Genomic DNA, 16046 nt, shown 5'->3' with positions numbered 1-16046 from the left:
AAAGGGAGAAAGGCGTCCAGCCAGGCCCTCCCCAGGACCCCAGCAGGCAGCCGCCTGATCCCCCCACATCCCTGCGTCCAGGCGTTCACAGGGAGATGCTCCCTGGAGCTGCTGTGGCCTCTGTGAACAGAACAGTTTCCAGGAGCGCAAAGCCTTCTCCTCCCCGCATCTAGCTTTCCCTCTTGCTCTTCAGTGATGGGGCGAGTTCCCATCAGTGGCTCGAAAGATGCCTTCCTTCACTCCTGATGGATTTTTCCAACAGGGCGCTGCAAATGATTTGAAGAGAGGGCTACAAAGCAAAAGCAATTTCTTGTCACAGAACGATGCAATTTCTTACAACAGAAAATATTTTTATTACAAAATAGTCCATATATAAAAATCCTGAGCCGCTTGCGAGCGTCTTTAGGTTTATGGCCTTTTCCTTGAGTCCAGAGTGGAGGTGTACACATGCAGGGAGCGCAACCCCCCGGCTCAGGTGTGTGCGGGCGGCCCCACGGGGCTCTCCTTGTCCGTCTGCAGTGCGTCCCACTCGCTGAGGAGCTCGGAGGACACCTCCGTGTACAGATGGTCCCAGTCCCAGCTGACATCGTCCTGCCGAGAGAGGCATCCTGGGGTGAGACAGCGGAGGCCCTCCCCTTGGGCACGGCCAGCCTCCCGCCAAGGTCAGCCTCGGGGCCCGCTGCCACGGCCGAGGGGCGGGACCTGCCGCTGCCACGTACCTCTCGAACCTCATGCTCAGGCGCCAGGACTTTGGTGAGGAGCTTCAGGTCAATCTCTCCATCCTGTGAACATGGTCGGGGGGAAGGGGTTTGTGTACCGTGGGGCCTTTGGACCTCTGGGGACCAAGTTGAGTGGGGTAGAACTTTCCAAACCCAGGCCTGCAGGAACAGCTTGTGAACCAGCAAAATTGCGGGTGGACCACACGGCCACTGAGAGCTGGGGGGATACCCACACCACGATGTCCTGTGGGCTCGGCCCTCCTTGGGGCAGAGTGAACACCAGGAGGGGGCAGGCATGACGCAGCACATCTACTGATTCCGAGGGGGCAGGCGGGGGCACGGGGGAGACTGGCCCTGAGAACACTGGGACAGGCTGGGTCCAGGGATGCTCTCACACCCGAGGAGGATGTCTCCAGCAAAGGGACTGTCGCCTGGCAGCCTCAGAGCCGCACAGAGGAGGGGCTGCAAGGCCTGGGAGGAACTGAGAAATCCCCGCATGTGTCGATGGGAGTCTGCCCCTCTGCGTAGCAGCTGTCCACTCACCAAGGTCTGAAAGGCCGAGTACTTCATGAGGTCACTGTCCAGGTCTCGGTAGGTCATCACTCGGTTCACCTGGATGCTGTGGGAAAGAGAATGTGGGCAGGAACTGATGCCAGCAGTGCTGCCAGGCTGCCATCCCCAGAGCCTCCCGGCAGCTGGGAAGGACCAAAATGGGGGAAAAATGTGCAATAAAATGGGAACCCTGGGATGGGGCCCATCACTAGAGACGTGTGGATCTCCCCAAGGGGGCAACATCACTGCTAATGGCGCCTGGCATGTTCCCCAGCCTCCCGCCAACTTCAGGAGAATATAACATACCTGGGAGGGGCTGCCACCTGCAAGACGAAGTCTTCCTCCTGTACCTCTTCCAGGTCCGGAATAACAGGGATATCTGCAATGAGAGGGTAGGCAAAACTCTCAGCAGCATGAGCGGGGATCTAGTCTGCTTCCCCACTGATGACTTACCACCTTCAATACCCTGGCCACCGTGAGGGCTACAGGCTTTGGGTAGAATGGACACTCCAGATAGTCTCTGGCCTCCAGGCCCCCCCCTGTCCAGGGTGGGGGAACTGAACTTGAGGTGTGCGTGAGAATTGAAGGCAGAATGTCAACAATTTCCAAATCTCAGGCTTTACCCCTGAACCTGCAGGAATTAAAGTCTTCTGGGTGGGGCCTGCTGGGAGGCTGAATTTTTCCATAAGATTTCTTGGGTGGTCCTGATGTTTGGTCCACGTTAGGAGCTATGGGAGTAGCTCTCCATGGAGAAATGTAAAGAAATGAGAAAAAAGTCCTAGACAGCCCTGGGGGTAAGTGCTTAGAGGAGAGGAAGGAAAAGAGGAGCTGAGTGAGCCTGGCGTGGGCAGAGACAGAGGAGGGGAGCACTGAGTGAGCCTGGTGCGGGCAGTCAGAGGAGGGGAGCACTGAGTGAGCCTGGCGCAGGCAGTCAGAGGAGGGGAGCACTGAGTGAGCCTGGCGCAGGCAGTCAGAGGAGGGGAGCACTGAGTGAGCCTGGCGCAGGCAGTCAGAGGAGGGGAGCACTGAGTGAGCCTGACGTGGGCAGAGACAGAGGAGGGGAGCACTGAGTGAGCCTGGTGCGGGCAGTCAGAGGAGGGGAGCACTGAGTGAGCCTGGCGCGGGCAGTCAGAGGGGAGCACTGAGGGAGCCTGGCGCGGGCAGAGACAGAGGAGGGGAGCACTGAGTGAGCCTGGCGCAGGCAGTCAGAGGAGGGGAGCACTGAGTGAGCCTGACGTGGGCAGAGACAGAGGAGGGGAGCACTGAGTGAGCCTGGTGTGGGCAGAGACAGAGGAGGGGAGCACTGAGTGAGCCTGGTGCGGGCAGTCAGAGGAGGGGAGCACTGAGTGAGCCTGGTGCGGGCAGTCAGAGAAGGGGAGCACTGAGTGAGCCTGGCGCAGGCAGTCAGAGGAGGGGAGCACTGAGTGAGCCTGGCGCAGGCAGTCAGAGGAGGGGAGCACTGAGTGAGCCTGACGTGGGCAGAGACAGAGGAGGGGAGCACTGAGTGAGCCTGGTGCGGGCAGTCAGAGGAGGGGAGCACTGAGTGAGCCTGGCGCGGGCAGTCAGAGGGGAGCACTGAGGGAGCCTGGCGCGGGCAGAGACAGAGGAGGGGAGCACTGAGTGAGCCTGGCGCGGGTAGTCAGAGGAGGGGGAGCACTGAGTGAGCCTGGCACGGGTAGTCAGAGGAGGGGGAGCACTGAGTGAGCCTGGCGCGGGCAGTCAGAGGAGGGGAGCACTGAGTGAGCCTGGTGTGGGCAGAGACAGAGGAGGGGAGCACTGAGTGAGCCTGGTGCGGGCAGTCAGAGGAGGGGAGCACTGAGTGAGCCTGGCGCGGGCAGTCAGAGGGGAGCACTGAGGGAGCCTGGCGCGGGCAGAGACAGAGGAGGGGAGCACGGAGTGAGCCTGGTGCAGGCAGTGAGAGGAGGGGAGCACTCAGTGAGCCTGGCGCAGGCAGACAGAGGAGGGGAGCACTGAGTGAGCCTGGCGCAGGCAGACAGAGGAGGGGAGCACTGAGTGAGCCTGGCGCGGGCAGTCAGAGGAGGGGAGCACTGAGTGAGCCTGGCGCGGGCAGTCAGAGGAGGGGAGCACTGAGTGAGCCTGGTGCGGGCAGTCAGAGGAGGGGAGCACTGAGTGAGCCTGGCGCGGGCAGTCAGAGGAGGGGGAGCACTAAGTGAGCCTGATGTGGGCAGTCACAGGAGGGGAGCACTGAGTAAGCCTGGCGCGAAAGAGACAGAGGAGGGGAGCACTGAGTGAGCCTGGCGTGGGAAGACAGAGGAGTGGGAGCACTGAGTGAGCCTGGCGTGGGCAGAGACAGAGGAGGGGGAGCACTGAGTGAGCCTGGAACAGGAAGACAGAGGAGCGGGGAGCACTGAGTGAGCCTGGCATGAAAGAGACAGAGGAGCGGGGAGCACTGAGTGAGCCTGCCATGAAAGAGACAGAGGAGGGGAGCACTGAGTGAGCCTGGCGCGGGAAGACAGAGGAGGGGGAGCACTGAGTGAGCCTGGCGCAGGCAGAGACAGAGGAGCGGGGAGCATGTGTGTCATCAGAGGCAGATGTCTCCACGAGCGCACCTCCTTACGACCGAGGCCCACACGTGCATCAGCTCGTTCTAGTCTTTGCAACCGTCACAGCCCTGAGACTGTATCTGCAAGGTCACTTTACACGTAATGATGTGACCTGGATCCCCAGCAGTGTCCAGGAGCAGAGTTTCCACTGAAAGTGAAAGTGAAGGTCACTCAGTTGTGTCTGACTCTTTGTGACCCCATGGACTATACAGTCCATGGAATTCTCCAGGCCAGAATACTGGAGTGGGTAGCCTTTCCCTTCTCCAGGGAATCTTCCCAACCCAGGAATCGAACCGGGGTCTCCTGCATTGCAGTCGGATTCTTTACCAGCTGAGCCACAAGGGAAGCCCAAGAATAATGGAGTGGGTAGCCTATCCCTTCTCCAGGGGATCTTCCCAACCCAGGAATCAAACCGGGGTCTCCTGCATGGCAGGCGGATTCTTTACCAACTAAGCTATGAGGGAAGCCCGAGTCTCCATTGCCCAGGTCTAATATCCTAAACAATGCTGACTCTAAAGATGACACTTCCCCTCCTGTCCCCTGGAGATTCTTCTCTGAATTCTCCCTATGAGATGGACATACAGACACAGGAGGAGACACGAGGCCATTTCTTTCGTCAATCTAACAAGCTCATGCAAAGGGAGAAACAGAGAGATGGTGCATCACTTTATTGTGGCAACGAGCTTACAGCAGAAAAACCATCCATCTTCTCGAGCACCCTAGAGAAGGACTGCCTTCTCTCAGTGAGTATCACTGACTGGCAGAGGGGTTTCTCTGTTTTAACCAGTCTGCACAGAGATAAAAAGAGATGGGGCAGAGAAAAAAGAAGGGGGAAGCAGGGAGAGACAGCCCTGGAAATCCCAAACCAACTACGAATATTAAAAGAAGGGAAAATTCCAGAGAGGAGACAACAGTGCAGACACGCTTCGTTTTTGCTTCTATGAACTAAATTAACTTTTTTTTTTAAGAGACAGAATCATTCCAAGAGCAGCTGGAAAGGACCCTTCCCACTTTCAGCTATTCATTATTTAGACTTTGCAATGGTTCTAGTCAAGCTTAGCCGGAGTATATATAAATGTCAGTTCACAGCCTGGTGTCTTTATTACTGCTAACGATGGCAGAGTTACAGATGTTGTAACTGGAAAGACAGAGAGAGAGAGAGAGCATGCAAGGGAGAGACGGAGACACGGAAAATAAGACAGAGAGAAAGAGACAGGCAGAGAAAGACAGTGAGTAAAAGGATGAAAATAAAAAGAAATGGCTGATAACAGGGAAATAAAGAGGACGCACACACCAGCCCCGCAGTAATGAATCACACTCAGCAAGTCCTCTACCCAGAAAGAAGCTGTTCAGAGCTTAGATGGTATCTCTCTATCCTGCTAGAGAATTAGATACGGAATTCTCTAATTTTCTATTTCTTATGCTAATAGAAATTCAGCGTGCTCTGAGCGGATCCAGTCCACTGCTGGCTGACGGCACAGTCCCTGAGTCTGGGGCGAGGGGCCTCCCAGGCTGGTGAGCCAGGGCGGGCCCTGCGGCCGGGCCAGGAGGAAGCTGGCCATGCCACGTGCCATCAGCACCGTGACAGGTCCGCTGTGAGACAGCAGGCTACTCTTGGCTCTGCTCGGCGTGGGGCCCAGCCTGAGATGAATATTCAGGAGCTGCTAAGAAAATGCCCCCCCTCTGCTGAGCTTCAGGCTCAGGCCCGGGTCTTCCCCAGTCCTCCCTTGCTCTGCAATGTCAGCCTCTGGGTCCTGTCAACCCTGCCCAGTTCCTCCCAGCGCTGAGGAGCTGCACTTCGGCCCGCGGTCCGCTCCAGGTCCCCAAGGGGCTTCCCCCCCTCATCCCCGCCTCCCTCCTCCAAATGCGCAGGCAGGCGAGTGGGGCTGGCCCCATCTGCGCCAGAGCGGAGGTCAGCGCGGGCCTTGGCAAAGGGGCTGCTCGGAGGGACGCGGGTGGCGCTGGCCACACAGTGGGGTCTCTCTCTAATTGGAAGCCTGGTGCCCGACAGAGCCCAGCGAAGCGCCGGAGAGGGATGGAGCCAGCGATGACAGCCAGGCCGAGGCAGGCTGGAGCATTCCGGTACAGTGACAGCTTGAGCTCGTCGCTGCAGAGCCCTGGCCATCCAAACCCAGCCCCGGAGGAACAGGGGGCTGTGGAGCAGGTCTTCGGCAAATTTCAAAGAACTTCCTCATTCTACAGTTTCTGATTTACAGTCACAGACTAGGGCTTGCTTATGAGTACGTGACACGTTCCCAACAGTTTCTGTCCTCTTTGCTTCTTTCTTTCCCCCCAGTTCCACTCGCCTCTCTCTCACACACACATACGTGATGAACCAACCTAGAAAAAGAAAACGGGCTTGAGAAATCAATGCGCTTCTTTACAAAATGACCTGCAAGGAATGATGCAGCAGCACCTGCAGTCAGCGACGGCTACGTCACCTGTAGGCCTGGACTGGAGACCTGGATGATTCAGGGTGTCAAGTTTAACATCCCAAGGTGTATGACTTTAACAGCGACGATAAGAGGAATAAAGGAATTTGCTCTAGCACCACGGAAAGTTCAGTCATTCTTCTGGCTTTAGCCTCATTTTCTTCCATGCTGCTAACAGTAAGAATGTAACAGAAACAGTGGGTTTGTTAAGCATGCGGGCAGGACGCCTGTCCAGTGGTAAAGTGTGCAGGCACTGGAGGCCTTCACAGCCTGGCTGGCTCCCCCACGGACAAGCTGTGTGACTTTACCCTCCCGATGCCTCAGCTTCTACAGCTGTAAAATGGGGATCATAACTACACCCATTTCATATGTTGCTTAAGGAATGCATGGGACGCTTTTTATAAAACACTAAGCGCTATGCTGGGCACCTAGCAAATATCCTGTACTATTCTTATTTGTCTGACAGATAAAACATTGAGCATGGAGAGAAGCTACACAGCGTTATCCTCATTTTCGCATTTAATCCTGCCCATTTGCCTCATTTCCCAGACGACACTGAGGCTCAGCAAGATGGAGCAGTTTGCATGGAGTGAGGCATTAGGAACGGACAGAGCAGGCTTCCCACTCCAGTTCAGCTGCAACCACCCCCGACTCCCAGCTTGTGCCGCTCTCAGGCTTTCTTTGCAAAGGCGCAGGGACTTCAAGCCGCTCTGGCTAGTGGAGGGGTGAGACAACCGCCTAGAGCAGGGGCAACCTGTTTGGCCCGGAGCTTCGGGGTCCTCTGTGTTCGGGCATTCCTCTGCCTCCCAGGAGCCACAACTAAGCTAACTCTCTCCCTCACCATCCGCCCCACTGGCTACGTGCCTACAACAAGGCCGCTGGAGCAGAGACGAAAACGGACCAACAGGCGAGAGCCCAGAGACTCCCTCCCCTGCTGGCCATGTGGCATTAAACCAGTGAGGAGGAGGAGGTGGCTGAGATACCTCAGACACACCCAGGAAAGGGTCTGGCGAGGCAAGAGGGCTGACATGACAGCACCCCGGGAGCAGAGCCCTCATCCTTGATCTTGGTCCCCAAAGAGGGCGCCCCCCACTCCCAACCTTCCACTTGGGCTCCTTAATAAAACGGGCCTTCCTGCTGGGTATTTGCTCTGGGCCTGTCACGTCAGCAGTCTCACTTGCTCTTCACCTGCTTCTGGGCCCACGTGGTGCCCAATTAGTCACACGGTGGGGAAACTGCATTTGTGCAACTCCATGGACTGTACGGCCCATGGAATTCTCCAGGCCAGAATATTAGAGTGGGTAGCTGTTTCCTTCTCCAGGGGATCTTCCCAACCCAGGGATCGAACCCAGGCCTCCCGCATTGCAGGCAGATTCTTTACCATCTGAGCCACCAGGTAAAAGTAACATCATATATGGCAACAAATTCAAATGCTACAGACAAGTTTAAGGCGGAAAACATCCTTCCCTTATATGAAACCCAGTCGTCTCCCTAGAGGTGATCGCTATTAATCATTTCTCATATATGGTTACTGAAAAGAATTTCTGCATATACAGCATGGAAGGACTGATGCTGAAGCTGAAACTCCAATACTTTGGCCACCTCATGCGAAGAGTTGACTCATTGGAAAAGACCCTGATGCTGGGAGGGATTGGGGGCAGGAGGAGAAGGGGATGACAGAGGATGAGATGGCTGGATGGCATCACTGACTCGATGGACATGAGTTTGAGTAAACTCCGGGAGATAGACAGGGAGGCCTGGCGTGCTGTGATTCATGGGGTCACAAAGAGTTGGACACGACTGAGTGACTGAACTGAACTGATGTCCTTTTAAAGATGTTTGCAAACGGCACACTACATATCCATTGTTCTGTGACTGATTTTTATATTTCCTTTTCAGTATACAGATTCATCTTATCCTTTTAAATGGCCACATAGTATTCTATGGGTTTCCCTGATAGCTCAGATGGTAAAGAATCTGTCTGCAATGCGGGAGACCAAGGTTCAATCCCTGGGTCGGGAAGATCCCCTGGAGAAGGGAATGGCTACCCACTCCAGTATGGCTGCCTGGAGAATTCCATGGACAGAGGAGCCTGACGGGATAGTGTTCTACTGAACGGATGCTGCATAATGCACTCCATTCCATCCAGAGAGAATCTAACTTGGGGTTTTGAGGGGTGGTGTGAGGGGTGAGGGGAGGTCTCAGAACTTGGCCAGAGCAGCTGGAGGATAAACAGCACTAAGCCAGGCAGGGACAGCATGCCCAAAGGCGCCAGGAGACGAGGAGCAGCTCATAGAGGAAGGCGGGTGTGGCTGACGTGGAGGGCTCGGGAGAGAGCCGCACAGAGCGAGGCAGGAGAGAGGGCGTCAGGTGCCAGGTGGGGCAGAACCTGCATTGACCAGCCAGGAGACACGTGCCCGATGGGTGCCTGCTACAGGCAAGACCCCTCCAGAGGCACCTTAGGGGCAAACCAAGACGGACTGAATAAGCATGGACAAGTTGCAGTGGGAGGGCCTATACACTTACAAAATGATGACAAATGAGCAGAATAAGTAAAATGAACATCCCTTCCTTTGCAGATCATCTGGGAAGCCAAAAGCAGAATTCAGAGTTTCCTCTGTCTTTCCATAATACTTTACTCAAGGCCACAGGATGGACCTGATCACCTTGCTGTAGGTAGAGTAAGTGAAATTTGCCCTCGACCTACCTCCTAGATGATGAACTAGTTGAGGGTGAGGACCGTGTCTCAGTCACTTCTGCATTCCCAAAGACAGGCAAACTAAAGGACAATCGAACAGAACTGACATCAATAAATGTCTCTCAAATCTGAAAGCCACACCCATAGAAGGATGCCATGTTCACTTTTCTCTAGATTGTTCCAGTTGTAGTATAAGTGCTATTGAGTCTCAGAGCTGCTTAAGCAGGATTCATTTCACAAGAACAACCAAGAGCCATCCTTAGACACTTCCTGGGTTTGATGGCATCATAGCAAAGGCTTTGCCTTACTTGAGAGCTGCAAGGCCTGCTGGGAAAGGCCTGTGCATATACAAGAAATGACAGAGCAGTGAGGACAAAGTTACAGAGGAAGAGTCACTTAAATATTGTCCCTACAGACCCCTTGGCTTCCATCCTGAGGCTGGGTCACACTGCCCTTCACCAATCTCCCTGAGCTTCCTCTTGATCTCTGGCGTGCCCCAGTCTTACCACTCCACTTTCTGGGAGTCCCAGTAAAGGCTTGTTAACGTACGGCAACAACAGCAGGAACTACTTCCAAAGGGAGAGGTTGCCAAATGGAAAACTCATCACGACACCAGCACACCAGTCTGCCAACAGACCTACCAACCAACCAACCATCAGGTGAAACCACAGAAATAGATGAGGGGTGCTTAAATAAATAATAGAAATAAATAATAGAAACGTGGGAACATCAGCAGGATCAATTACAACTGATTTCAAAGATGTGAGAAGCTGCCATTTGCCCTGAGATCCATTCATTATGGATAATACCATCACACCCTCGAACTAATATGCGAAGTACCCAGGAAGTCCCAGTGGGATCCTTTTCAGCCGCTGTGGCTTGACAGCAAGAAGCCTGCCTGCCTCTTGCAAAAACCCTGGCCCCAGATCACTGCGATGAGCCTGCCTTCACATCTGGCTGTCGTCTGCTTGTTTTGGTATAAGAACAGAAGGTGATTTCTTGGATTGGACTCCACTTGTGATGAGGGCACCCTGAGCATAACTCAGGCTCTTCCCCTGGAGCATAAATCTTCCTGCAGAGGAAGGAGACAACAAAGGAGACACCCTGATCCGGCCCCTGGTCCCATCCAGGCAAAGATGGTACAGGCAGGGAGCTACTCCTGTGTTTCTTTAGGTTCTACTCTGTGCTGATGTTCTTGGTTGGGGGTTTCTGAACGGGATTCCATAGTTGTGGCCAGAAGGGTTTCTGGAGAGCTACATGAAGTCTCTTCTAAACTCTGGCACATTCTGATCTTGATGCCTTAGTAAACGGTACTGGGGTTGGCCTACCTGGCCAGGTCCTTCTAGATGCTGACTGATGACATCTGTCCCTCTCGATTCACTCACTAAGCTCACCCCAGCTCCCCGGGGTAGAGGACCCACACAGCCCCACACAACTCTCCTCTGGCAGTACCCCGGCCACTGCAGAGCACTCGTGGGCTGCCAAGGACTCATGTCCACCCTTTGTAAGGCACAGCCAAGTTCAACAACCAACCCACCTGAAAGGGACCTGACACGCTGCAGAGGGGACACCCCAAGAAGAGCAGTCGAGACAACCCCCAATGTGTGTTCAAAGTCAACAGACCCTCAGCAGAGTTCATGAGCTCTCCAAAGGATGCTCACGCTTCTAGGAGATGGCAACTTCACGCCCAAGATCATTATCATCTTTCTCTGCAGCTGCAAAACTTTGTTTTACTGAATGCTGTTACCTTCTGCATCACGTACGGGGAATTTTAAACAGGCAAATGGAAGAAGGTCTGATTGAAGATGAAGTTAAGTGAAAGAAATTGGTCTCATTTAGCACATGACAGGATTCATCTGTGTTCCCAAGTCCACTGAGGTGGCATCATGGGCGTTTCATATTCATGAGCGGCTGCGACACTGTGTCCCCTCATTTACAAAGAGCCGTGTTCAGCAAATTCTGTCCCCGTGGACACTCCATGCATTTCATGGTCTTGTCAGAGAGACATCAAACGCTCCAGTAACCAAATACCAGAAAATGGCTTTAATTAGTGTGGATCTCAATCGTATAAATAATTTTTTTTCTAAGTGAAAAAATGGAGCCTTTTTTTTTTCTTTTAAGGGAGAAGAAAAGGGGAAAGCAGTAGGCAACAGGCTTCAAACAGCCAAAGGAACAAGGGGAATGGACGCTCTCAGAGGAGCTCTGGGCCCTTGCAGTCCCCGGGTGGACTTGGGTTCCAGGGCAAAAAGGCACCCGCGGATCCCGGGCAGGTCTGCTCCATGAAGACTGGTCCCCAGTCGGGCCACTGGGCCGGGAGGAGATGGGCGGCCCTCAGAGAAGAGAGGCTGAACACTGTGACAGCACTGGCCAGGTTCTGACTGTGAGCAAAAGGCACACAAGCAGGTCCCTGAGGAAATCAGTGCCAGAGACAGAAAGAAGATGCCCGTCTCCCGAAGGGCTGGCTGCCGGGGGGTGTGGGGGTCTTCATCCATATCCCATATACCTTGAGAAGTCTCCATGCTTCTACCCAAACAACCCCCTTCTTCATGCTGCTGGGGAGAGATCACCGACCTCAAGAAGAACATCAAAACAGCTGGTGTTGAACTTCCGTGCCAAGCAGAAAGAGAGACAGGGACGCAGAGAAGAGACGGACGGACACCAGCGGGGGAGGAGGGTAGGATGAACTGGGAGATTGGGACTGACATGTATATCAATACGTTACTGTGCACGGAATGGATAAGTAATGGGAACCTGCTATATAGCACAGCGAGCTCTCGTCAATGCTCTGTGGTGACCTAAACGGGAAGGAAACCCAAAAAAGAGGGGATATATGTATACATATGGCTGATTCATTTTGTTGCATGGCAGAAACTAATATAATACTGTAAAGCATTTACAGTCCAATAAAAAAAAAAAAAAATGGAGTTGGTTGCTCCGTCCAGCCCCCCACGCTGTGGCAACTGTCCTGGCTGATGCTGGGCCGGGAGAGCAGGGCTGGGACTGAGTCAGTGTCTGAGACAAGCCAGGTATCAGCGGGTGTGGTGCTGGCTGGATGGTGGGCAGATGGGAGGCGGTGCTGAGTGGTGACTCAGCTTGTGGCCTGCCTCGGGCATGCAGGCCCGGCCTCATCATGCAGGGGGACAGTAGCACATTCCAGAAGCAGCCTCGAATGTGATGCTCCAGAAGGAGACTGCCCCGTCATCCCAGCCAGTCCACCCACCCCACAGGCTACGCGAGAGTCCATATCGACCACATGAAGGGTCATCAACCAGGGCTGACCCTTTTGCAGCAATTAAAGGTGGTGTTCCTGAGAGACAAAGCAGACCCAATGATGGCCTCCACAGGGAAACACCTCGTCCAGCCCAGGAGCCTAACACGGGGAGGGAGTCCAATGTCACCTGAGAGGGGTGACCTCTAGCGAACGCAATGTACACGACTTCCCTGGTGGCTCAGATTGTAAAGCGTCTGCCTACAACGCAGGAGACCCTGGTTCCATCCCTGGGTCGGGAAGATCCCCCTGGAGAAGGAAATGGTAACCCACTCCAGTATTCTTGCCTGGGAAATCCCATGGATGGAGGAGCCTGGTAGGCTACAGTCCATGCGGTGGCAGAGTTGGACACGACTGAGCGACTTCACTTTTTTGATACACTGGTTACTACCAGTTGAAGGAAAGGAAAATAATGAACAGGGAGGCTCCCGGTTACTCCCAGCAGCTCTCACTTGGCACTTCACTGCAGTTCCAGCTTTGATCTGGGAGAGACGTGTTAAGGATGGGGAGGGGTAAGGGTCTTTAAAGGTGACGAGGGATGAAGTGGCTGGAAGGGACGGAAAAGGGAGGACCTCTCTGCTCTCTTCAACAAGGCCCGAGACACAGCGAATATAGAATGAATGTGACAGACAGCGGCCTTCTCAGAGCCGCCACTAGAAGTGTGTTAGAAACCCAGCATATCTGATTCTATTTCATCCTCTTCGTGTTATGCTGGGAAAAAAAAAAACAACAAGACAAACTCCACTGCTTTTATTCTAAATCCTTAGGTTTTGTGTTTTTCCTTATATATATTTATTAAAAAAATGCTCCTTTGATCGGTGCCACCCGTGACACCCCCACATACGGAACGGCTTCTGAGCGGTTTCCTCCGTGCAAGGCCACCGCTGGTGACAGCCAGCTGGTTTTGATCACAGTCATTCCGAATCGGATTTTCATAAGATAGATGAGGAGTCTTACCGCTGCTCTGTCTCTTATCAGATGCGAAACAGAGGGGGCGGGGGGGCCACGGGTCCTGAGGGAACAGCCCAACAATCAAGGGCTGCCTGGCTCTCTCTCCGTCCCTCCGCTGCTGCAATTTTCAAAGGCGTTTGCCTCGGGCACTTTTAAATGATGGTGTCTCAATTCTGTAATCATCTTTCAAGAGCTTTCTCTTAAAGGGTCTTTTAGGTAAACCCAGTCCGTCAACCACACTTATGGACTCAGGAATCATTTTCCCTACATCTGCCCTCCTGCGTGTGCGTACGTATAGGCAGGTGTACCCATGCACACATGGCAAACATCTGGGCATGTTTAGAAAGCTGGGAGGACCTGAAACTGGAAAGGAAGACCCTACCGGTTGGCCATACCAAGTTCATCTCTTGCTAAGGTAAGAGGGTCCCCTATCACCCCTATCACCACTCCCCTGGACTTCTAGGCTTTGCTATCTGCAGGTGTTGGAAGGGAAGACTTCTCCCACTGAGGCCCAAGTGATGTGCTGAGTCCCAACCTCAGATGCACAATCAAGCCTGTTCCTTCCCGTCTCACCTAAGTGCTGTCTGACCCTCAGACTTCAAGACAAGTGAGATACCACAGCTACCTGCTTGGAGAATACAGTCCTCAGGCCACAGCTGACAGTGGCTTTAATTACGGACTGTTTGGAGCAACTCCTACAAATCCATTTGTCTCTTTTAGTTGCGGAGAACACTGCGCCTCTTCTCTATATAGTCCCCATCGCTTGAAACAGACATCCTACAGCATCGAGCCTCTATTTCTTTCTAATCACATAAAAACCTAAGGAGCCTAAGATGTCCCTGGGCAGTGGTTCTCACCAAACTGGCTTTGTCTCCTCTCATCCCTCATCCATCATTCCCTTCACAGCTCTGTGGAGAAGGAGCTGTGCTTCTCCCCAAAGCTGGACCGTGGCTCACAGTCACACCTAGGACCATCTCACACAGGTATGTGGGATTAGCTTTGTCCTACCCCAATCCTGTCTTCTGTATTCAATAGGGAAAGAACCCAAGGAGTTATAGAGTAAATACCCAGGTCTCCATAGCTATTTCAGGGAGGCTGAGCTCTCTTTTGCCTTTGTCAGTGCCTAATGTTGGAAGATTTATTATTAATCACATTCTTCCAAACAGACCATGGCACCACGGGATGCTGACCGAGCCCTCCCTGTGTTCCTGGAGGAAGGTCAAAACAGGCTGCTTCGTTTATGACGGTCGTGCATGTGTGGTGCAAAGACTTGCTTCGTCCTCCCCATCCCACCTCTTCGGACAGGGACATCCCAGAAAGCTGCTCACGTGAACAAAGAAACTGGAGCCCCAGAGACTGGTCACTGTCAACTGCCTTTTGGGTAGAGATGTTCGTGATGGAGGGTTTGGGAAGGCTGGTGTGACCCAGAGAGGGCAGGGGACCCCCAAGCGGCCTAGAGATGGTGTTCCAGCTCCGCCAGTGAGCGGGAGGTCTGCTCAACACTCCGGGCTGTGCTCTGCAGCTGGACTGGAGGAGATAGGGGGCAAAGCAGAGCCACCAAAGCCTGGTCCACGCTTAACTCCGTTTCCAAAACCTGCCCTGATGCTGCCTTTTTGAGAGGCAAGAAGAACAGAGCCAAACCAGTCTCTATTAAGCTAGCTGAGTCAAGACATCCCATTAACTCCCAGACACCTACTCTGATGGCGTATGCTTTTCCCATGGTGGGATCACGGGACCTTGAACATAAAACCAAGTTACAACAACTTCTCTTGCTGCATTAATGAAACTTCAGGCCAGTTCCCTATAACTTCTCTGGTGTCTCATTGGCTCTGGGGACCAGCCCCGGCCAAAACCACAATGAGGAGCTGTGAAGTCAGCCACTGGGGCCTCAAGAGTTTCCATCTACTGCAGTTCATCTCTCTTTTCCCACAAGGAGTGCGGCTTTCACTGTCTATCACGGAAGAACCAAATCCAGACTCCAGCTGTGCAGAGCTGTCCCAGAGGGCAGACCCAGTCAGGAGTCAGGAAACCGGTGGCCCACGTCTGCCCCTTACCTGCTGACCTTGTGCCGTTATTTGTCAGCTCTGCTCCTAAGTTTCCTTATCACCAAAACAACATGCCTTCTACCTCAAAGACATCCTTATTTCTGGGGTGTCCACTGGAATATATCTCATGATATAATCTTTAAAAAACACCTTACTTACTGTCACATTGGCCTGTGGCGCAGTCTTCCCAAATATTCCAGCCACAGACACCACCTACGTGTCTGTAAGGCAAGCTGGGTCTTTTGTTTAGAGAATCACTGTAAACTGACCTCCCTGGTGGTTAGGAATCCACCCCCCAGTGTACGGGACTCACGTTCAACCCCTGTTCGGGGAACTAAAAATCCCACATGCCATGGAACAATGAAGGCCAATGTAAGATCCCTCATGCTGCAATGAAGACCTCATGCAGCCAAAATAAACAAACTTTGAAAAAGGAGAATTGCTGTATGGAAAGTTCATTATCTCTAATGCAATGAGCCTGCATAGACTCCTGTGACCCACAGTGAACTCAGCTCAGTATTCGCACCATGATCCAACACCCTGAACTGGGGAATCTTTGATGTCCCATGCAGTGTCTGTGATGTCCTAAGTCTCTGGGACGTCAATTTGTTCACCCTCAGCTGCGTCTCAAGGATGAGGCTGGTGGGAGAGTTCCAACCAGAGCCCTTCATGGCCCAGGGAGCACCCTGTGGGGGTCTCTGTTCTTCTAAATGTCCCACACTCCCTGGTGTTCATGCTACCACCCTCACAAGGCTCTCTTTCCTCTCACCCTAAGACAGGAGCTCCTCTCTGAAAGACCCAGCAGAGTCGAAGAATT

At 53.4% G+C, this 16046-nt stretch overlaps 1 protein-coding gene across 1 annotated transcript in view; it reads right to left on the bottom strand.

Annotated features, from left to right (window-relative positions):
• Positions 1–342: 342 nt before the first annotated feature.
• IFT43 (intraflagellar transport 43) overlaps positions 343–16046 on the bottom strand; it is a 105768-nt gene continuing 90064 nt past the window's right edge. The window contains exons 6-9 of the mRNA XM_065940551.1: positions 1578–1650; positions 1263–1338; positions 720–782; positions 343–591 (exon numbers count right to left, since the gene is read on the bottom strand). Of these exons, the coding sequence (XP_065796623.1) occupies positions 472–591; positions 720–782; positions 1263–1338; positions 1578–1650 (332 nt within the window). The 3' untranslated portion in view covers positions 343–471. The remainder of the gene's footprint in view (positions 592–719; positions 783–1262; positions 1339–1577; positions 1651–16046) is intronic.

Source organism: Muntiacus reevesi, chromosome 7, assembly GCF_963930625.1.
Source record: "Muntiacus reevesi chromosome 7, mMunRee1.1, whole genome shotgun sequence".
Lineage (NCBI taxonomy): Eukaryota > Metazoa > Chordata > Mammalia > Artiodactyla > Cervidae > Muntiacus > Muntiacus reevesi.
The sequence above is the reverse complement of the archived record's forward strand: the minus strand, read 5'-3'. Positions and strand labels throughout refer to the sequence as shown.